Source organism: Puntigrus tetrazona, chromosome 15 (assembly GCF_018831695.1).
Source record: "Puntigrus tetrazona isolate hp1 chromosome 15, ASM1883169v1, whole genome shotgun sequence".
NCBI classification, from domain to species: domain Eukaryota; kingdom Metazoa; phylum Chordata; class Actinopteri; order Cypriniformes; family Cyprinidae; genus Puntigrus; species Puntigrus tetrazona.
The window spans coordinates 19,490,523-19,514,566 of record NC_056713.1 but is presented as its reverse complement, the minus strand read 5'-3'; the positions used below and the strand labels follow the sequence as shown (position 1 = coordinate 19,514,566).

Here is a 24,044-nt window from a genome sequence, read left to right as displayed (position 1 = left end):
AATCTAAATTAGTACAACTTTTTACTGCATATTTTATAAAATACTATATTGACAAGAGTGTGTCTTGGAACCAACCACAACATATCGGAATAAGAATGATTTGTTTATTTAAAATATATACTTTCTTACAAAAAAGTAGAAGTTATTTAATAATAAGAAATGTTTGGAAATACACAAGTGATATAAGCTTGAGAGATTTTACATATACTTAGTAAAACTTATTGGCACAGACAAAATCATCTTATACAAAATACAAACTTCAAAAAGAAAATACAGTATGTCATTAATGTTCAACCTTTATGCAAAGACATCAGCATTGAGAGCCAAAGCAAATGTGCGTACAAACTCTGCAGTTAGAAATACAGACAACCACCTTTGAAACCTCCTGATAACAGCATTGAAGCTATTCAGTGACACAACCAGTCAGCAGTGGAGGAATCTCCTCCGTTAGCTCTGGACTGTTTTTAGTGTCGTCTTTAATGTAAACAGTATAGTAGTATTATCATTATGCGTCACATTCTCCGATTGTTCAGCTGTTAAACCTCTGAAGTCGTAGCCTGCGTATCTCTTCAGGAGTTGGGTTTGAGTGGGCATACGCGTTGTGCGATGATCTAGCCTGCGGAGAACCACCTACAAAACCAAATAACAATGTTACACATTGTAACTGCTAAAGAATTAAAGGATAGATGCAGATCGGTTTCGGAACAGATATGTAGCATTACATCACTCGCTCACTAATGGATCCTCTGCAGTGAATGGGTGCCGTCAGAATGAAAATCCACAAGTAACCCACACGTGTGCAATTAAGTTTTTAATCAGCGGTCTTTCTGACGGCACCCATTCACTGCAGAGAATCCATTAGTGAGCAAGTGGTGTAATGCTAATAAAATAATGCTTTCTCCAAATCTGTTCCCTACATCTTTGATAGGATGCAAATTACAATTTTTGGGGTAAACTATTCCTTTAATCAATCAATCAATCAATCACTTTTATTTATAAGTATCAAATAGGAGAAAATTGAGTGATAGTAGTGTCTAAAGACATTATTAAACACTTCATTTTTATTGAATGCAGAAACAGCCTGTATGATCAAATCGACGATTATCGCTAGAAATTAAGTGTCCCCATTGGTTGGTCCCCACCAAAACCCCATCAATTACAGAATAGAGGGAAAAAAAAAAGAAAAAAACTTAGGAGAAACCAGACTCAGTTAGGGGCCAGTTCTCCTCTGGCCGGACGAACCAGCGCTTAATGTCCAGTTCGATTCAAATGCAGCCATGTCAGATTGTGTGAAGCACTTTTAAAAGTATTGACCTCTGTTATTCAGGCTGGCCCTGACAGCTGCCTGATACTGCTCTTCTTCTGATAGGCCTGCTGTATAGGGATGCTGGGGCGGTGCGGAGGGCGTGCGCGTGTCATACTGCTGCCTGTTGGAGGCGCCATAGTGCCTGGGATTAAACCTCTGCTGTCCATACTGGGAGTTTCCATATCCACTGTATCCTGCGAACACAAGACACACAAGTAGTGGATCCCGAAGGCAGAGCAATCCTACAATGGTCTAGTAAGCAATCCCTAAAACATTTCATCCTCGTTTAGTCAAAATCAGAGCCATTTCTAGGATGATAGTGATTTAAATCAGACTGCAGGTTTTAAAACTAAATCAATATTTTCCTATAAAACAAAACAAAAAGAGTTTACCTGCTGAATTGTAATATGCTCGGTGTCCTCCATATTGCCCATTGGATGTCACAAAGCCTGAAATCACATAATCATGGCTGTTTATGTGGATGTATGCATTAATTACTCGACTAAAGGTGTTGTATTTAAGTTTTTGACTCTTCTTAAGCCCAAAAATAACATATGTCTGTTGATATTTAGGAAACGTTATGTTTACATAGCTGTTTCTCTGAAAAATGATGCTATAGTCTGAAATGTGCGTTTTGAGCAGATTCCTGGGCAGAAATGCAGTAACCTGGCAATATTACACCTTTAATCTGTATGAATAACACACTGTATTGCTGTCAAGGAGTCATGTTATGTTTACATATCCGTTTCTCTTAAAAATAATGCTACAGCCAGTAATTCTACTCTGGAAATATACGGAAATCTTTTGTAACATTATTTATTAATATTGTTAATGTAACATTTTTTAATGCATCCATGCAAAATATAATCACGCATTTCACACTCACAGTAAAGGCAATAAAGGTGTTTACCTGCACAGGTTTTCATGAGGCTTTTTAGGGGTCCTGTCGTATAGAGCAGACCGACCAGAATCCCAGCCAGGTGCCCGACAAATGACGTCCTGCAGGAGATGTGAAGGTGTGTTAATACAACCTGCGAATCTGATCCTGGGGCTACTACGAATTAAAACAAAAAATGTATAAACTCTTAGCATGTTTCAAGCCTACCCGGGGTTCATAATATGGATGAGGACCAACTCTACCCAGCAGGCATAGCGACTGGCTACGGGCATCCCCATGACGTATGTGACCCCTCCTGGATGATAATGATTATTCACCACCTTCAGCCCGAACAGAACACCTGAAACAAATCACAACCAGCAGAAAAATATAACAATACGAATCAAATGACTTATGTTGTCTACGCTTTATATTCTTTCCACCGACTGCACAGTATTAATGTTTTAGTAAGTTTTTTTTTTTAAGAAAAAGGAAAAAAAATGAGAAAGGATATATTAAAAGTGACAGTACGGTGTGCTTTCATCAAAGATTAATATTAAAATAATATTATCAAAATAATTTTGATGACATCAAAATAATCGTGTGACACTGAAAACTGGATTTAAAAAATAAAAAAATAAAAAAATAAAATCGCAGCAATAAATGACATTTAATAATATATTGAAACGATTATTTTAAAGCATGTGCAATCCATATAGATCCAACACACCTGAGAAGCCCACTGCACACTGTAAACTATATGAAGAGTCTTCGGTCATGTGTGTCAGTCCTGTCTCCAGGAGCAGGTAGACCAGTCCGGTGAGCAGAGAGAAGACAGAGAGCAGGTACCCGAACCAGGGACCTCCCAGCTTCCTCTCCAGTTTGATGCCCTTCCAAAGAAGCGAGGCCATGTTGAAGTACAAGTGCATGTCATCAGCGTGGTGAAACGGCGACAGCAGCAGACGGCTCCAGCCTCTGTGACAGTACGCCTCTCGAACGCTCAGACATGTCTGTGAAACAGCAACATATCACAAAAAAAAAAAAAGAGCAGTTTAATGGCTGGCGAATTTTCTCCATCGGCTAGTTACTGGCTTTAGGTGCTGAAGTTATAATAACGTACCTGCATGAGAGGTTTGAAAGGAAACAAGAACAAATAGACATTCAGCCCTAGTGTTGCAAGAGTGACTGGTGGGATGTTGTCGATTCCCAGCTGGAAAACCTGAGAGGCCAGCAGGAGCAGGCCGATATTGGATCCTCTATGTCTGTTACGCATCTGAAACACACACAGCAGAGTATTAGCATCCAAACCGCATCCTCAAACACAGAGAACCGGTGATTTATACGTAGAAACATTTCTTGACAGAACGCTGCTTACTCATAAACGTTCTTGAGAGCATCTAACTGGATCAAAACTGTTGTGCGAGATGAGCCGTTCATATTATTCATACATTTTAAAAGCATACCTTATGCTATATTTCTACTTTGTCGAAAAATATAGTGGAATTTAGTTAGCATCAAAGCCAAGCCAAACAGACTTTTTATTTCATAGGGTAAAAATGTGTAGTTTTGTAATACAGCATAACAAGAACTGTTTTGTTTTAATTTGGTGATAAAACTTTAAAACGTTATCGTGCATGGATGTAAGTATTACACGCACAAGAACCTTCGAGTAAAATATTACCAAAACGAAAAATGTATCGCTTTCTTTAAATAAAGAACCTATTATTCGAACTAAACAAAATATTCTGGCTAATATCATGCATTCATCTATATGTCACAAAAGCGCTACTGTTACTTTGAAGTGTAGATGTACTAGTAAGTTAACTAGTCCACAAAAACAAACAGTGTGTAGCAGTTTAGCACTTACCATAACATCTGAACGACAGCTTCTGCTTTGAAGTCCCTACGCTTGGTTTGGATGTTGTGTTGTGAGTAAAGTATCGCTCCCGACTCTTAATATCAGCTATCAACAGTAGGACACGTAAGACTTTACTTTCATTTCGCCCGTGTTTCGTCGGGTGGTCAACACGGAAGTGATGCAACGGGGGCTTCTGGTCGCGTGACCTCATCGCTCCTGACGTTTGTAGTTTTTTCTAGAAGCGCACCGTCTGACCTTTGCTACCGGTTTATTCCGCTTATTCCACTTTTGTGTCCTGTGACTATGCATAAGAGACAAATCCCATGCTTTGTTCTGAGACCTATAAGATATGATTGATAAACTACAATTTAATAGAAAGTTAATTTTAACTTTTTTAAATTACTTTGCTAATTGCAATACATTTTAACACAACAACACAACAAACGGCATATTCCAAAGCTATGTATGGCCAGGAAAATGTATAATGTATAATGTTTTAGCTTAAGATATAAATAAAAAAAACACAGAAAATGACTATTACTGTTATATTATTAGTTATATTATTAGTTTCCATAACATTATTACAGCGGAACTCAAGCAGTGGGCTAATGAATACAGCAATTTATACAAGAATGTCAATTATAAAAATAAATCAATACAAATATAAGACGCTGTTTGCTTGCGATGAATGCGACGTACTCTGCCTGCAGATGGCAGTATTGCTCAATGAAAAGAGAGATAGGCACGACAGTGACAGACTTTATTGTGCATTTGTGGGTTTATGATACTTTCAGTTAGACGTGAACATGCCTCCACAGTGTGTTTATTCTGATTGTATTGTTCATTAAACCAAGTGACTGCGCTTCATTTAAATTACTTTTAAGAGACTTTTTTTTTTTTTTTTTTTTTTTTTTACAAAATCCATTTTCATAGATAGCCTATTGTAACGTTATTGTCAGAGAGAACAAAAAAAAAACGAATGAGTACATTTCAATTATTGGATTTTGGATCATACTACATTTTGGAAACAATTTATCAAGAAAATCCTACAGTTTAGGAAATGCCTATCTGCTTTTAGCCCATATACGAATCTCCTAAGAACATTTATTTATTTATGTATTTATTGAAATTAATTTCATTATTTAGATTTTTCTTTTTTTAATTATTTAAATAGGTATAAATAAATCATTAAGTAAACAACTGAATGTAAATACTTTTTTTTCAGTGTAGAATTTGTTTCGAAATTATTATTGATGTTAATGTTATATTTTCATGTTTTCTGCTGAAAATAAGTTACATTTTCAGGGTGAGCAATTTTGTGATCCGGGCAGATAATGATTCGGTTCTCCGTCTGTTGGAAAGAAAGAATTAAACTTTTCATTTCAATGCGTGTTACACGCATTACTCCGCAATTAAAATTACACCTGCAGGGCATAAATACATATTGTTCATTATTCACTATATTTATCTATGTAAATAGACAGTAACATGAACACTGTAAAGTATGACCGACTTTCTATTTTACAATTGTGTGTTTATAAATAACGGCAGCGCATAGTTACATAGCGTCTTTTCATCACCGCCTCTAAATAAAACTTTATAGTGGTGAAACTCGTGGATGAATCATTTGAATGAATCTTTTCAAATAAACGAATCACTTTCGAACTGGCTTCGCTGAAACAGTCAGTGAAAATGAATCTTTTTAGTGAACTAATTCAAGAGATTCGAATCTCTGGGAAGAATCAAAAACCAAACCACTATGTTTGAATCACACGTCTCTCGCAGCCCCCTGTGATAATTGACATTCGATCCCTCCAATCAAACGAGGACAGTTCCAAAAGGGGCGGGATTCTTAGTTGTATCGTAACAAGCTAGGCTGCAACCCCCCAGTCTCAACTCCTCCATACAAACATACACGAGCGGTGCCTTGTTTTGGTCTGGTTACGGCGTCGCAAAAAAGAAAACTCAGCTAGTTTTGGAGGAACTTGTGCAGTGGTTCAAACGGACTTGGTACGTTTCCGTTGTAAATAACGGTCAGATGCATACTTTGCGTCGGTGCTTTGTGTAATTGCACTTTTGGGATTTTTGCAGACAGCGCTTTGATCTCCGGGGTAAATGGGGTCGTGCGCTGCTGACTGCGCTTGTTTTGATAATGCATTCGGATCTCCGGACTGAAAAGGACACTGTTTTGTCATTTTTGCTGTTTTGTGTTTTTTTACATCCTAAACTTGGTGCTTTCCGGTACTTGCAATATTTTTAAGGATGTCCGATGGATTATTTAAACTTAGTTGTAACAATGTAATGCTGCTGAAAAAAAAATCCAAGTGTGCTACGGTATCGATGAACTGTTACAACTAAAGCTCTTGACGGAGCGCACAAACGTGACCTGTTTAAGTGCTATTTTTCTATTTTTACTCAATGGAACCGTTTTTGTCTCAGCGCTCACATTTGGCGAAGAGTACATGCACACGGCTTTGACTTTCGATCCTGCAGTTTTTCTATAATAATTTTTTATACCATGGCGAGCCTCACCACCGAGCAAGGATGTTTTTCGGACGTGAAGAAGGTGGGTTATTTAAGGAAACCCAAAAGCATGCACAAAAGGTTTTTTGTACTGAGGGCGGCGAGCGCCTCCGGACCGTCCCGACTGGAGTATTATGAAAACGAGAAAAAGTGGAGACACAAGTCTGGAGCGCCCAAAAGGTCCATTCCGCTGGAGAGCTGCTTTAACATCAACAAAAGAGCGGATTCTAAAAACAAACATCTCGTCGCGCTTTATACCAAGGATGAGTACTTCGCTATCGCTGCTGACAGTGAGCTAGAGCAGGAGTCGTGGTATCAAGCCCTGGTTGATCTTCATAACAGAGGTAAGGTCCACGAAACTGCCGCGGGCAGCGGAGTTGGAGAGGATAATTACGGCGAAGCCACGCCGGGACCTGCCTTCAAAGAAGTTTGGCAGGTAATTTTGAAACCAAAGGGTCTCGGTCACACAAAGAACTTGATTGGTGTTTACAGATTATGCCTCACCAATAAGACTATCAGTTTTGTGAAACTCAATTCTGATGCGGCCGCTGTGGTCCTGCAGTTAATGAACATTAGGAGATGTGGTCACTCTGAAAATTTCTTTTTCATTGAAGTCGGGAGATCAGCTGTAACCGGGCCTGGGGAGTTTTGGATGCAAGTGGACGACTCAGTCGTGGCTCAGAACATGCATGAAACTATATTAGAAGCCATGAAAGCCATGAGTGAGGAGTTCAGACCCCGCAGCAAAAGTCAGTCATCTTCCAACTGCTCAAACCCCATCTCAGTGCCTGTCAGGAGGCATCATCACAACAATCCTCCCCCCAGTCAGGTTGGTTTAGGCAGGCGCTCTCGGGCAGAGAGTGTGACAGCCACTTCTCCCGTTAGACCTGGCAAACACAGCCATTCGTTTAGAGTGAGAGCGTCCAGTGATGGGGAGGGCACCATGTCCAGGCCGGCATCCGTGGATGGAAGTCCAAGCAGTCCAAGCACAGCCCGACCTCAATCGCAGCGACACAGGGGTGGATCCAGACTTCACCCGCCACTCAATCATAGCAGGTCAATCCCCACGCCCACCTCACGGTGCTCCCCCTCCGCCATTAGCCCCGTAAGCCTATCTTCCAGTAGCACCAGCGGCCATGGATCCACATCGGACAGCCTCTTTCCACGCCGCTCCAGTGCCTCCATATCTGGATCGCCCAGCGACGGCGGATTCATCTCCTCAGATGAATACGGATCCAGTCCCTGCGACTTTCGGAGCTCCTTCCGTAGCGTGACTCCAGACTCGCTTGGCCACACGCCACCTGCCAGGGAGGAGGAGATAAACAACTACATCTGCATGGCCAAGCCTGGTTCACTTCCTGGCACCGGGAGCCAGTCGCGAAGTCAATCCAGGGGAACGCCATCGAGACTAGAGGAACCAGAGCTGGAGAAATGTTTCCGGAAGCGAACTCATTCTTCTGGCGCTTCACCGCCAACTCCTTGCCATCAGAAAACTCCCTCGCAATCGTCCGCAACTTCACTGGAGGAATATACTGTAATGATGCCCACATACCCAAGAAGCCGCTCCGCATCATCATCGTCGTCAACATACAGGCATTCCTTCATGCCAACACATTCATACCCAGAGGAAGGTATAGACACTTCACAAGCTAAAGACCACAGTAGACCGGATCACAAAGATGACGGCTACATGCCCATGCTGCCAGGAGTTGTGCCTGCAACCCCAACACCGAAAAGCGGTGACTACATGCCCATGAGTCCAAAAAGTGTGTCTGCACCACAGCAAATTATCAACCCCAGGCAACACTCGCATGTTGACTCCAATGGTTACATGATGATGTCACCAAGTGGCAGCTGCTCTCCAGATGGCACAACAAACTACGGCAAGATCTGGACTAATGGAGTCAACCCTAAGCTTTCCATAGAGAGCATGGAAGGTAAAGTGTCATCTTGTGGAGACTACATAAACATGTCCCCGGCTAGTTGTTCAACGACCAGCACGCCTCCAGACTGCTTTTTCAATCCTGTAGAAGATCCTCCCAGGCCGATGTATGCTTACTTTTCTTTGCCCCGCTCTTTCAAACATGCCAACAGGAAGCAGGACCAGAGCCCTCTTCGGATGTCACTGGGCTCGAGTCGATTGGCGTATGCAGACTCTTCTTCATCTTCAGCGAGCAGCGACAGTTTGGGAGGTCAAGGCAACTCTCAGCAATCTGCTGTCAAGCCCAAAAGGTCAGAGGGCAACGGGAGGCTGACACGTCCAACACGGTTGTCACTGGATGCTAGCAAAGCAAGTACTCTTCCACGAACACGTGAGAGTCCCTTCCCCACAGAGCCCAAAAGCCCTGGAGAGTATGTCAACATTGAATTCAACGACAAGGCGTTTTCGGCAAGCTTGGCGTCACTGTTCCCGCCTGTGTTTTCCGGAAGTGATGCTGAGGCCCCGTCAGACCTTTCATCATCTGAATACATGAACATGCAGCTGGGCTCGCAGGTTGGACGTTTGTGCCCAGAAATGCAGATTTCCACTTCCTGTTCAGACTATGCCATAATCACTCCATCAAACTCTGTATCCTCCCCTCCGCTGCCCTGTGAGAGCATATGTGACCGTGACTACATCAGCATGCAGTTAGCATCCTGCACTAGCTTTCCTGATACTCGAATGATGCTCATGACCGAAGCCTTGCCGGATGCAGATGATGCCCCTCCTTGTTCTGCATCACCCAATCATGATGTGACAGCATTAAGCGGTGCTCCAGGAAGACCTGCTCTGATCGGCCCTTTGTCAGGCCTTAGTGCATTCACACGGGTAAACTCCACTTCTGGACGGAACCAAGGGGCTAAAGTAATCCGAGCTGATCCACAGGGTCGACGACGACATAGTTCAGAAACCTTTGCTTCTACTACAACCAGGGGGTCAGTCGATACTTCAGCCACCTGTCAGTCAGGTGAAGTGAAGCGCCACAGCTCCGCCTCTTTCGAGAATGTGTGGTTAAGACCCGGCGAGGCCTCTGCTGCTTCACCTGCATCTACAGTAACCAACGGACTAAGGGAAAACTCTTCGGGCTCAATTCCCACATTAACAAACCATGACCAGAACGGCCTGAATTACATCGATCTGGATCTGGTGCAGAATGGAGAGCAGCATGTTCCAGACTGGAATGCGTTCCAATCTCGGCCAGTGGAGCTGGGAGCCGTGGAAGGTATAGAAGAGCTCAGTGCCTACGCCAGTATAAACTTCCAGAAATCAGATGATACCAGAGGGAATCTCACAAGCAGAGAAGGTAAGACCAAGTGTTTGTTTAAGAATGGTTATCAAAAGAGCATCTGAGTATTCTGTGCACTTGAGTACTGGCATGTGTGAGCTATTTCTTAGTGTCTATGTGTTATCATGTCTGTCTAGAACATTTAATAGGTAATATGCATATCATGTTATTATTTATACAATTAGCCCCCATTTATGTGTGTAGTTTGAGTCTTTGGTGGAAAATCCCGTTCTGAAATCTTAGGAGAGAGCTAAGGGGTTTAGATTCCCTCCCACTGATGACTGGGCCTCTTCAGGCTGATAAATGGACATATTTGTGAATGGAGGCAGAAAGGGTTAGCATGTCTACACTTGTTCCCTACATGACAAAAGGGAAAAAAACAGCACATATATGCATTTGTGAGTCACTAAGCAGCTTATAGGATGTCTTTTTCCTGAATGGAAGTTTACTTAGTGTGTGAATCAACTTTACAGAGTTGTCTTTGATATTAATCAAGCACTGTGAGAAGTCTTCAGAGCTGCCACTACTGTGCATTCTCCACTTCGCCCAAGGGTTTGTGTGTCATGCCTGGCTGACTGCATCATCGTTGCTTTAGTTTATTTGCTTGCACTTCAGCAAATGAAGGGTTTTCCACCCTCTTGGCCTTCTTTTACTTCTCTATTTCTTCCCAAATGTTTTTTTTTATGTATCGTAATGATTGCATATCAGGTTTTAGCAGAGCAGTGTGGGTTTCCCATGATGCTTTTAAACATCTTGCACAAGTGATGACAATGCAATTGATAGTACTTTTCCATTATCTTCTGTTTACTATTACCCATCTGCTCAGGATAGATTCAGGAAATCATTTGTGTTCAGACTAGGAGAAATAATGATTTGGTGATGATCAGTTTACTAGTTGATATTTTGGATGTAATCAGTTTCAGCACAAATGTGTTTAATATGGCGTAAATCTATGTGCATACTAAAGTCCAAATTTATTTATTATTCAATTGTTTTTATTCTATGTTTTCACTAAAAGGAATATCTCCTGTAGAAGACAAAACAAGGTGTTTTGAAGAATGTTTAAACAGTTCTTTTTTCATACACTGTCAGTGGGGTCTAAAAACACAGAGACATTTTTAAGTATCTTCTTTGTGTTGCACAGAAGATGGAAAGTCATACAGGTTTGGAATGACATGAGGATAAGTAAGTGATGACAGAATTACCATTTCTGTCAGATTGTTTTTGCGCAACTGTTTTGTGAGTTTGCCCCAGTGTGTTCTAAGGAAGCATTTGTTTTGATGGGGTCAGAACCTGCTCTCGTGCTTTTTCTTGACTTGGATTGGTCGCTGCATGTGCGGGTGTGTGTGTGTGTGTGTGTGTGTGTGTTTGTGTATGTTTTGAGTTTGGTTTGGCATATTTAGGGGGGTGAGAGAGAGCACAGGGGCTTTAGTGTTGCGTAACCAATGTTTTTTGACTCTGGGAAGCCCTGTGTGTGTGTCTGCCTAAGTAAAACTCCTTGTGTCCTTCTGAAGACAAGAGATGTGATGATGTGGACATCATCTGCAGGAAACAGAAACATCTCTTACTCTTTGTGCTTATTTTCACATGCACATTTGCATTTTGCGATGTAGTTCTTTGTGTGTGCGTTGTTATTGGTGCATTTATTGCATGTGGTGTTGTCACATTTTGGCAGGATGTCTGTCTAAAGCTCCAGTTCCTAATTTCATCTGCCTCCTCTGGCACATGCTCTGCCCATGCTCCTGTGTAGCTCAGAGCCAATGCCACCCATCTCTATGGTAACGCTGTTGCCGCAGCGCTTTTTTTCCCCATGTCACAGTGGATTAAGGGGCCACAGACTGAGACGCCGGGGGCTTCAGAAAGCCGCATTACCATTGGGCAGTGGTGGGGTGGGGCGGGGTGACAGAGTTCTTCGGTGGGTTTGGTCAGAGTGAGACGATTAGAAGCCCAGCCCACCTCAGGCCACCGTGATGGGGTCACCCTGCAGAGTGGCTTCTTGTCCCCTTCTCCCTCTTGCTCCATTTCAACCACATTTTCCTCTTTGTTGTCTTTCCCTCCCTTTCTTGCATCCTTTAGAAGGTTTGAAGTGCCAAGTATTGTGCAGCAGCGCGATCGGTTAGGGGCGGAGCTCTGGGATCAGATCAGAGAGGAATCATGGGTATTCAGTTGAATTAAGGCTATTGTTTATTTGTCATTGATTAATTTGAAGCCAATGAATGGTTGATTTATTCACATGTACCCAGTAATCTATATTAATGATCATTTTTATGTTAATGTTTTTAAATGCATACAAATTATAGAGTACAGATACTTTGGATCTGTAAGATATATATATATATATAATAAAAATAGTAATGTTTTAAATTATTGCAATGTAAATGTCTTTACTGTCACTTGTATTGTAAATTGTAATGCATGCTTAATTTAAAAATTAAATACATATTTCCTAATGCCTCAGTATGAGCAATATCAACAATGCATTTTCTGTATTAATGCCAACTTAATAGGTCATCAATTTAAATTACAACTGAATATGGAAATTTATGAAAATCTCAAGTTGATGCATGAGCCAAGATAGATCAGACAGGAAGCAGGTTCATAAAAACGGCTAAATTAGAGATCACTGTCAAGGTCATCAGTAGTGGGATGAGGTTGGCAGGTCTGGTGCTCTGTTCTTTGATGAGATCTTTGGAATGCGTGTGAACGAGGAAATTAGAGAGAAAGAGAGAGTGTGTGTGTGTGTCTGTGTGTGTGTGTGTGTGTGTCTGTGTCTGTGTGGCTCCAGGGTTGGAATGTAACAGCAGCTTTTGTGCCTGTTTTACAGAGCCGCTTGTTAAAGTAGACACAGGCAGAGATATGGAGGGATGGAGAGGAAGTAAGGAGAGAGGTAGGAAGGGGCACACAGCAGGAGAAAGGGAGAGAAATAAGGAGGGTTTAAGAGATTAACTGATCAAGGCTGTATATAAGGGGAACCAGAATTTCTCCAATCAGTGTTTCACGTAGAACCACCCTGACATTTATATCCATCCAGTACAGGATTTGTTTTTGCTTTGAAGAGTTTTAAGGCAGCAAGTAAAATGTTTGCTTAATAGGGATAACATATAGAGTAAATGCTCACATGTATGTTCATACAAATTGTGTTATTAGTACACAAGGTCAAGTATTAGCAGATGCTCAGAGCACATATGCCAACAGAAATGACAAATATTTAGGTAATGTGAAATGCGTGGATTCCTCTGAATATTACTTTGTCTGTAATATTTGAAGAATATAGTTTAGTCTTTAGACTCAGTAGTTCTGTATTTGATATTGCACTAATTGTAAAAATTGTTGTTGACAAATAATGTCATTATGTCATAATGACATTAAGAGAAAAGTAGAAATGAAGTAATGTGTCATGCGTACATGTTAAAACGGAGTAAAAGGAGTATACTTTGGCCTTAATTTGTTATGACTATGATTTTCCTATGGCTTTTATATAATTGGATTTTCAATTTATGACCAAATAAGGTCTGTGGTGAATATAAATTGATGATACTTGGACATGGTTAGGGTTATATATTATATTAGTGGTGCAACAGATCACAAAACTCACAGTTTGGATCATACAACGAATTTTGCTATTAATTTGTTACTGAAAAGCTTACTTTCAAGTATTTCTATACCACAGCATATAAACGTTTGGATCGTGAGTGTGTGCAGATTATGTTGCACAAGAAAACATCCAAATATGATTAAATTTCACCCATGAAATGAAAAACCCATAGGAAAATCTCAAGGGAACCCATGGACAATTAGACTTTAGACTTTTGACGTCACATCTGCAGCGTCCTGTATGTGAATGTAAGTTTTGAGATCTAGATATCAATGAATGAACTACTTAAAAAAGGCTTACTTTTTTCTTTACACGAACATATTTTTTTATTTCACAAGGTTTGGTATGCACTACACATTTTATATGGAATTATGTATTTATGTTCTTTTTGGAGCTTGACAACACCTGTTTTCAAACCTCCATTCATTTGACTGTACAAAAAAAAGCTTAGCAGAGATTCTTCAGACTGTTTTATTGTATTCACCAGAAGAACATTGTACATTTTTGGTGAGAAAGTAGTGATAGTTCATTTCGAGTTTTTTTTGAAATTCTGATAAAATTAACAATATGTCTCAGATTCTTTCTTATGTAGAGCAGCCAAATATGCATGCAATTACTTTTCTCGCTTATCTCATTAATGTTAAATATGATGTGGTTCTTGTATCATTTCCACATCAGAGCTTTGCATTTAGCTTTATCCGGCAAAGATAGAACCACACGAACTCCCACTTCCCGTTTTGTTCTTCAAAGTCATTCTAAGTTTGTCAGAAATTTCACGCAGAGTACTCGCACTGCTAATGTGCTGCTGACTATTTAGGGTGAGGGTCGGAACGGAAGGATGTGGTGAGCTTGGCCAGGTATCAGAGTGTTCCTGCTCCCACCATGAGACTTGGCATGAAACGGGTGGACGTGAGCCATGGGTTTGTAAGGGAATGATCCGTGCCGCTATTTCACCAATGCTTGACAGGCATTTGAACCGACTGTACGGCCAGACAGATGGGTGAATGAAAGCAGAGTGTTTTGCATTGTTAGGCACTGGTAGGTGCCGACCGCAGTGGCATGGTCTCTTGGACGGGACATAGGGCTCTGTTTGAGGAGATCACAATGTCTGGACTGACGAGGCAAAAGTGGAACCTGTTCTATCAATAGCATTGATAGAGCAGGCTTTGTTCTTTGACAGCGCTAGATGTGCTCGCTCCAAAGATGCCATCGAGACGTATGATGTCAAATGTTTCATTGCTTTAATGCAAACATAAAAAAGGGTCTGCACAGATATTACAGTTCTGTCTAATACTGATATTTAAATGTGCACAGCTATTCAAAAGATTGGAAGCAATTAAATGTACCAAAAGTGACAGTCAAGACATTTCTTATGTTTTGTTGTGGATATTTACACAAAAATATTAAGTAGCCTAGCACTGTTTTCAATAATAATCATAATTTTTTTTTGAGAACAAAACCAGGATATTGGAATGATTTCTGAAAGATCACGTGACCGTAATTAATTAATTAATATTATGTCATGGCAGATTTTATGCAGATACAGTTTTGAGTATTAAAACACAAAAATGCAGTAATTTCATCACGCACTTTTGTTTTAAATGCTAGCAAGTGATTTTAACCTTACTATATTATAATGTGCAGTATGAAATTAAATAATATTGCATATCCACCAAAGATTACAAAAGTCAAATTATATATTTTAAAAGTTTAAATTTATGTGAGCCTTAGATAAACCACAATGTTGATCCAATATCACAATCAATGGAAAAAAATCTTTTATTCGAAAAAAAATGCTTATTGGTTATAGTTAATGGTTGTTTATAACATAAGTTTTTGCGGTTGCATTAACTACTGACATTTCAGTATCATGACATCCGTAGTACGTGTTTCCATGTGTCTTTTATATTTGTTTGGTTTTGTTGAGCTAAAGTGCTGAGTCTTTGTTTGTACGTTGGATCTGTCTTTTAGCCCATGTGTGTGTTTGAGAGAGAAGCAGTACTGTTCTTCCACTCCGCCCAGCTCCGTTGGTCTGGACGAGTTCCTCATGGCCCAGTTGGATCCGTCAGCTTCATGTCCTTACTTCACCCCAGCCACACACACTCGTTCTCTCCCTCTTTTTATTTCTCTCTCTCTCTCTCTCTCTTTCTCCGGTCAGGGTTGGGGCAAGGCCAATGCAAGAACAGAGAGTTCATAAAGATATGACAGGAAAAGATGTCAGCGTGTGTGTGTGAGGGAGAGCGCTTGTTTTAGGTGATGTGCGATATTTACGACTCCGAATTCTTCTTTACGACGTTATATTTGCTTTTAGAGGAGGGCAGTAAATCATTTCTCCTTTCAGTTCTCCCCACAACAACATAGCAGACGCCATCCAAATGAAGCTGTGGCAAACTCACTGACTGACATTTGTTTTTGTTTGTGTTTGCGTTTCTGGCGGTAAATACGACCTTGGCGTGCAGCCGAAAGACATTCTGGGATGTTTCACAGAGAGGCTTACAGGTCGTCTCTGTCAGTTCTGGATTTGTTGTGAAGTCTTTCTCTCTCTCTCTGTGTGTGTGTGTGTGTGTGTGTGTGTGTGTGCGCGCGCCCTTGTCGCTGAGGTCAGAGCGTCAGTGGAAAGTTTCTCAAGTGAGTCCGCTCAGGCATGCCTGCGCCTCAAGCGGGACGCCTTTTATTTTCTTCTTTTCTCTCTTTTTTTTTTTGCCCCCTTTTTCTGTGTTACACAGTTTTTGAGTTGTGTGTTCCAGCTCTTTGTTGTCAGTCGCCTTTTGTTTAAGAGCACATCACGTGTAAGTGTGTGAGTGAGTCATGCTGCTCTTGCTTATCAGGGACGCTGAGTTTTCTAATGAAAGGTCATGGATTAAGAGTCAACTCCTGTCAGGTGAAGCTCTGTCCTCTTGCCCGTTTTGGTCCTTTCCTCTTCTCTCACCATATCTGTCTTCACCAAAGAGAAAATAATTTAATCAAGTCCTTCCATATTTGTTGCACTAGTTCTTAGATATTGTTTCTTTAATAATGTACCATGGTACTGTCCTAAAAGATACCATGGTATTGCTTGTCCTACAGTGGTGGTATTGCCAAGGCATTGTCCAAAAACCATGATACTGTTATTGCAGTCAAGATTTTATTTAAAGAACATATATAGTGCCACATTTAGTTAATCAGTAATACAATAAAAACAGTAATATTGGGAAAAATTATTAAAACTATTTGTGTAGTACTGTGTAATATTTTTTCTGACCTATTTTGATGAATAGAATGTGCAGAAAAAAAAAAACATCTATATGAAGTATTTGTATGAATATGAAAAATTTTGTAAATGAATGTCACTATTGATCAGTTTCATGCATCCTTAAGTAACAGTATTAATTTTTAAAAATAACATGCTTTTTTTTTCTTTTTCTTTTCTTTAAATAACATGGACTTCTTAATGGCTGTGTAATTACCATATTAATATACCTCTTTTTTGGCATTTGAATATATTTGTAATTCATATATGCTAGACCTCAATTGATACTGTAGAATTTACTTTTATGGTAATAAGCCTAATCTGGTATTACTACGGTATGTTTCGTAACGTGTCAAGACTTGTATGTATTTCTCTACAACATCCAGAACATCAACATCTTTACTTATAAAGGCATTATGTGGCACTGAATGTGTTAATATATACCATAGCATTTCATTGAGATAAAGACATTGTGTAACTATGTCCAAAAACATGAAAATGCACAAAAAAATTGGTTTTCAGAATTTTGTGCATTTACCATAGTTAAGTTGTGGTAATAGCATTTTTCTTCGATTTAATATAACTTATTTGTATTTGCTGGATTCAAGCACCATGGTATTTGTGATCCATAAAATGCCAGCACTATAGTATTTCCACGTTTTTGGACATGGTATCATGGTAATGCAGCAGTATTCTGTACGCCATTTTCAAAAAACTTTTTTTTTTTTTACCATAGTATTTTTGTGAAGGTCATAAGTCATATCCTTCTTCCCCTTCAAAAAGACTTTTATCAAGACGTGTAAACGTGTTCAAAGTGTGACCGAACACGAAAGCCTTTGTGAGCCGTGTGAAGTGGGTCTCCATAAGCCTCATCTGATAAGTTCTTTGAAGATCCGCCGTTTCTCACATCTGGTAAAATGCGAGGAGTCTGAGACGACGAACAGCAACTGCCACTTTTACCTCGCGTCCGTATCAAGAGAGGCCAGTGGTCGACGGCCATCTTGGGCAGAGGGAAAATCTGCTTTGAGTCTTGTAGTTTACAGCTCCTAGGATGAGTGCAGCGGCGAGGGGAGGAGAAACTCAGTGTGTGTGTGTGTGTGTGTGTGTGTGTCTCAACTTGCTGAAGTAGGCAAAACATCTGGTGTGTGTGTGGGAGATGGAAGTTTTTCCTTTGCTAAAGGGAATGGTATTTGGCACACACTGTCTCTTCCACATCACACACACACAGAGCTGATACAGCCGCTTTGTTTTTCTCCGGCCCCCAAAACGGGCCGCACCATTGTGTTCGCTTGTCACAAACACCAACATTTAATCCCCATTTTGTTTTCGGGACGTTTTCAAACTTCGATTTATTCCTTGTTATATCTGTTTTTTCCTGCAGTATTCGAACTGCATCTGAATTCTGCATTGGTGTGTTACTTCAGGGTGTGTTGTGGAAACCTCTGATGTGGTCTTGCGTGTGGTTTCTCCCCCAGTGCTGTGAGAACGTGAAGTTCTCCAAACGTGAGGTAGTCGGGAAGTTCCAAGTCATCGTTTTGTGACTGTATGAGTGAAGGTTTTTCAGTGTGTTAAAGACACAGTTCACCCAGAGTCATTTACAATTCATGTCATTTACTATATATATACATTATATATATATATATATATTTATAAGCAATTACTAATAATATATGTTCTATATAGCATTATAATGTAATCCAGACGTTCAACATTTTGTAATCGTCATGTGACCAACCTGTCTGACCTGTTAATGACTGTTTAAATAATGTGATTATTTTCCAGTAATCAGAGGAAGGAGTATATTAATGATTATACTTGCTGCATTGCGAGCTTAATCGAATGGTTTAGAAGTATTGCGTTTAAATAAGGTAAAGTTTAATCACAATATTGCCAATCTCAGTATAATCACATTAAGAGGGTCCATGTAAAGGCACTCAATCATTGTGTTCTCCCTCGTAGCCTCATGTGATAGAAAAGTGTCTATTCCCATCTTGAATGGCTACAGCGATCAGTCATGCCACATCTAAAAGCATGAAGATGGCATTTATTGTTTGAATTTAGATGTGAGACTTTGTTTCATATCAGGATAACAAACACACAGCTCTTTGTGCATGGGAGGCACGTTATAAATAATGTTCGATGAAGAGAAGAACCATTGACCTGGGAACCTTGGCTTGGACTGTGGGAGATTTATACGGTCAAGTAGTACCTGCATTAACTGATATAAAAAAAAAAAGATTGTGTTATCAGTGCATCAATTTTTCCAGCCATAAATTTACAGAAGGGGCATTTTCTTCACATGTAGGTTGCAACTTTTTGCCTCCTTGATATTGTCAGGATATAATTGGCCCTAAAATCTGCTTTTATAAACAATATTGCAGTTAATTGCTTTTATTGACCAATACAGATTTTTGGCTCAAATATATCAGTGCATCCCTATTTATAAGCTTTCTGGATCTTTTGCATTTTACCTTTCTGGACTTTCTTAGCTTTCATTAAAAATACATTTATTTTGCAGTTAATTGTTAATTTTGTAGTAATATCATTAAAAGTTAATATTGCAGTTAATTCGACTGATATCGATTATCGACTGAAATTATCGGTTCATTTCTATTTATAACACTTTTGGATCCATTTTGGTTAACTAGACTTCCTCACGTTTTATTAAAAATGCCTGAATTTTAAAGATTTATTAAAGTTTAATGACTTATGAGAATGACATGATGGTGACGTAAATAATGACATTTAGCATTTTTGGGAGAACTGTCCCTTTAAGTAAGCAGTTCTCACTTTAGAAGTCTGGCATTGAATTCATCAAGAGCCTGTAGTGTGTGTGTGTGTGTGTGTGTGTGTGTGTGTGTGTTGGCATCAGCGTTAAATGTTCTCTCTCAGCGAATACGACCTGTGTACTGACGTCAGTCGTGCCGAATCACAGCACTTACTGCGGCACACATCTGTAACCGTATCCCTCGTAGCGCGTGGGGATGCATGTGTGTGGAAGTTTCAGCAGGCTAAAAATGTCCCCACTCTCCCGGGTCCTGGCACAGCATGCCTGCGTGTGTGTGTGTGTGTGTTACACGGCTGAATGACGTTAGTTCATTGAGCTGATGGTAGATGAGCACCACCCCTCACTCGCGGCCTTATAAGGTTCTCCGCAGAGTAAAGCTCCAAATCCCACCTCTGCAGACGCTGTATGAGTGTGCAGATAACTTACTGTAGTGTGGGAGTGTGTGTGACGTTACAGTACGCTGTAATGCTGGCTTCTATTACATGTGCTTATTTTAACACATGCATGTGATGCATGTAATATGTTACAGGCACACGTCCCAGCTTTGGGAAAGTCAAGCTGTCGATATTATTATCAGGGCTGTAAAGAGATCTGAATATTCCCACAGTCCCTCAAGGGTTCCCACAGTCCCAATCATGGAAAACCTTGAAGTGTAAGGGGTTGTTGAATGTGAAGTGTGAGAGACCTACTTCAGTACCAAATGAGTTGTAGTACGTTTTAGTAGCCCAGTTATGCCCGATACAACAAATGGTGTGAGCTTTGGTGTGGGACTACCTTTTTGGATGCATTTTGTAATTTTGTGATGCTCCTTGTGCAAAAACTTTTCAATTTTTGAAAATGCGTTTTCCAGGCCTGGATGGATGCTTTTAAAATGTAGCATTTTTATTTAGTACAGAAATGCACATGCCGTTCAAATGTTTGAGGTCAGCGGGATTTTAATCATTTTAGAGACGTCTCTTATTCTCACCAAGTTTGCATTTATTTGATCAAAAACAGTTAACTTTAATATCTTTTATGATATAATATAGATTTTTCTTTTGTAATATATTTGAAAATATTTTATTCTGTTAAACGTCTTTTGTAACATTACGTCACTTTTGGTCAATTTAATGTGTGCTTTTAGAATAAAAGTTTTTTTAAAAAATACTGACCCCAAACGTTTGAAAAGTATTCTAGGAATAATACCTAAAATGTGTAACCTTGATTGTGTTTGGACTACATTATATGGAAATATTTTTAATTTTAATTTTGGTTTTCAGTTCTGAGTAGATGAAATTTATATTCAATTTATATTGAGTCTATTAGGCATGGTATATTACTTTTGCAGTTCATTTGTGATTTCCATATATTTATGGCAACTCAAGTGGAAACTGTCCCGTACCAATTTCTATAAAATACAAAAAGGGCTCTTTTATGAGCAGTTCTGTCAAAATGGATCTGTATTTGTGATGCAACATATATGCAACATATATTGGAATCGTTTAAGTTTTGTTGTCTTGTCTTTTTTTGACATCATAAAGACAATCGTGTCATTGACAATTCCAGGAACGGAATTTTAGAATCCGGATTCTGGAAATGCTTTATGTTACCAGTAGCTCCTCCCCCTCGTTCCGGGATGCAGTGACTTCCGGGAGCGGCATTTTTGAGCTCCCTCACTTTTTTTTTCTTTTTTTTTTTCCCACGCTACGTGTTTGCGCAGTCCGGCAGCTTATAATTTCACCCTCTGCAATTTTCTCCATCTCTCTGGTTTTCTAAGTAAAGAGGAAAGAGGCCCTAAAAATGTCCGCACTATAAAAGCGCTTGACGTCGGGGTTGCTGCGGAGATGTTAAGGGGCTTTCATGTTCTCGGCGCTGCGCTATTAGACCTGCGGCTCTCTGCTCCGCCGCTGCACAGCGCTTTATTTATAGCTGAGGTTTGTCTCAAGCCGCTGCCTCTTCAGCTCTGAGCTCAGGCCTGGTCCTTCCCGTAGATTTAAACAGGGGCCTAATCGGAACCGCGGAGCTCCGCGCTGGGGCCCAGCTCCATCACAGGGCCTACTGTCATGCTTTCTGTGTGCAATTAAAGTAAGTAATGGAAAAGTATCACAGGATTGGTTTCAGAGGTTAAGTGAGCAATTGAAGCTGTATTTGTTTTGAATGCAAATAACAAATCAGGTCAGCCGTTCCGTGTTGTAATGGCTAGTTCTCTTTCATGTATGACATCATGACGACCGTGTCCAAAGCAGCGACGGCTTCAGGTAAAAGGTTTGGGAACAAAAATCAGACCAGTCTAAACAAATAAGCTCACTCCGATACAGGCGAGGTTGTTTATTCCAGGGCAGAGCTGGTGTCAGAATAATGTCAGCTGGATGGAAAGAGGGCTGTGGTTTGTACAGGAATACGTACACGGACACAAACACTTGTAAACTTTAGTAGAAGTCAGCATCACAGTTGACCTCGTTTACTTTCTGGACTTCTGTGATGAATAAATAAAAAAAGAGAGAGTAGAGCATTCATCAAAGCAGTCTTTACAGATGCTTTACACCGCTTTTAACAGCTCGCCGGAGGGTAGATTATTAGTGAATATGTATTGTTTTAGCCTGTTCCTAACACAAAAGAAGACTGTGTAAGACATGTAGCATGCAAGCCTATTTTTATGACTTTTTTTAAGCAATGTTGCGGGTAGCGCATTATAAATAATGCAAGTTACGTGATCAGATTGCTTTTTAAGTAACTAGTATAGGAATGCATTGTTTTAACGTAGAAGGAAATATCTGAGCCTGTTGAGGTCCTTGCAGACTGAGTCAGAAATTATTGTGTGCATTTTTTTTCATGTTCGCCATCCTTTACCTATGAAAATGCATGCGAAAATGCAATACATCGAACCAGAGCCAATTTTTTTTTTTTTGACTAAAATGCGTCGTGCGGTCGTATTTATACTCTTTACCTTTACTGTGCTTGCTACCGACCTTCAAACATCCAATTCAACCACACAAAGCAAAAATGACACATTCATGTGTCATTTTTTTATATAGCTGAATATATGAGTATTGAACGTCCTTCTCCTGCATCATGTTTTTCATGTAATTTGTCGGAGCTGCGCCTCTGTACACACGTGAATTTAATTGTAAGACGTATTCGTTTAACTTTTGTTTAAAAAAATGCTTTTACATTTGCAAAAGAAGAATTTTTTTGAATATTAAAAACAATAAAACAAGCACAGACCCGATTTAAAAATGAAACTCAAAGTAACATAATGAATTCATTTCCAAAAAAGTAACCAAGTAACTTAAACGTAAACGGTTGCTTTTTAGGGAGAAGCATGATATTGCAATGCATAACTTTCTCCAACACTACTTATAAGGTGCTTTTATGTCTCTCTCGAGCAATGAAAGCGCCAGTCCCAGTTTGTTATAATTGCACGCAAAAATCATCAATCTATTGGTCGACGTGGGGAATTTGCACAACCAATTTAAACATAAGCTTTTCACTCCTAACGTTAAACTCCGAATTGTGTGGATTTGTGACTGGATTACGGCTGAATAATTTCACAGAGCAGCAGCTAATGTGGCCACACCTTTACACAGACGTACTACAGGTTTGAAACGACGCAAGCATGAGCAAATGTCTTTTTTTTTTTAAATGAAATATCCAGTTTCACATCACGTCATAGAAATGCGCATGTCTTTTCATGTCGACTTTAAACCCCGTGTCTGAAGTCGTGACCAATCACAATCCCAGCACACATGAGTGACGTCTTAATGCCGTCATCGTTTTTTTTTTTTTTTTTTTTTTTTTTTTCCTCCAAAATTGATGTCGAACAGGTGTGTGCGCTCGCTAATGCCGACTGTCTGCGCTCTGATCTTTTAATCACAGCCAGCGAGAGTGTTATATAATGAAAACAGCTCGTAGTTGTTTGTGTGCGTCTGAGAGGATTAGACATGCGATTGAACGGGGCAGGAGTCAGGAGCGCCGCTTTCGGATGAGGCTCACATACGCTCGTGAATGGATAAAGGGAGCAGATTGTCTTCATCAGGTCTCGCTCGATCTCTGTGTTTGTGCAGAGCGATGATGTCATGAAGCTTTTGGCTCCTCTCGGGCTGTTCAAATCTGTGTTGAACGTTTCCAGGGAAACAATGATGCTTGTTTATCAACTGCTGGCAAGGTCAGCTACTCTTCGAGCCGGAGGAAGGATCCAAGAAAGAGTGGTGTTTTCAAATAAACGGAGAAAGGGAGGATTTGTTTGTTTTTGTGTATGAGGGCGCTATAGACCAGCGTGTTCCTAAAAAAAGCAGATTACCAGCGTGTTTCTACTCTAAATAGTGCTTTTAGGTTTTATTTTGCGTTGTCTGTGGTTGTTTGATCATCTGACTAACGTTCGTTTCTCCCTTTTTTTTTTTTTTTTTTTTTCCACCAGAATGAAGAGTAGAAAGCCGCCGTTACTTCAGCATCAAGATCTCTCCCCGCTCACCACAAGCCGGACCTCAGAAAACTGGACCTCAATAAACTCACTAACCTCATTTTCCAGAACCACATTATCACCCGGACGCTACCGAAACCATATGGACAAAACAGACCTCATCACATCACATATCCGGACCTCACAAATGCTGGAATCCACTA

At 40.1% G+C, this 24,044-nt stretch overlaps 2 protein-coding genes across 2 annotated transcripts in view; one reads left to right on the top strand and one right to left on the bottom strand.

Annotated features, from left to right (window-relative positions):
• Positions 1-84: 84 nt before the first annotated feature.
• Positions 85-4,221, bottom strand: rhbdd1 (rhomboid domain containing 1). The gene is made up of 8 exons (XM_043258254.1): positions 4,051-4,221; positions 3,304-3,456; positions 2,914-3,193; positions 2,412-2,544; positions 2,217-2,305; positions 1,699-1,755; positions 1,315-1,500; positions 85-630 (listed from the first exon to the last, which is right to left on the bottom strand). The coding sequence occupies exons 1-8, from the start codon at positions 4,051-4,053 to the stop codon at positions 530-532; spliced, it is 1,002 nt and encodes a 333-aa protein (XP_043114189.1). The 5' UTR covers positions 4,054-4,221; the 3' UTR covers positions 85-529.
• Positions 4,222-5,953: 1,732 nt separating this feature from the next.
• irs1 (insulin receptor substrate 1) overlaps positions 5,954-24,044 on the top strand; it is a 20,401-nt gene continuing 2,310 nt past the window's right edge. The window contains exons 1-2 of the mRNA XM_043259652.1: positions 5,954-9,848; positions 23,839-24,044. The exon at positions 23,839-24,044 is cut by the window's right edge and continues 2,310 nt beyond it. Coding sequence (XP_043115587.1) covers positions 6,560-9,848; positions 23,839-23,843 — 3,294 coding nt within the window. The 5' untranslated portion in view covers positions 5,954-6,559 and the 3' untranslated portion in view covers positions 23,844-24,044. The remainder of the gene's footprint in view (positions 9,849-23,838) is intronic.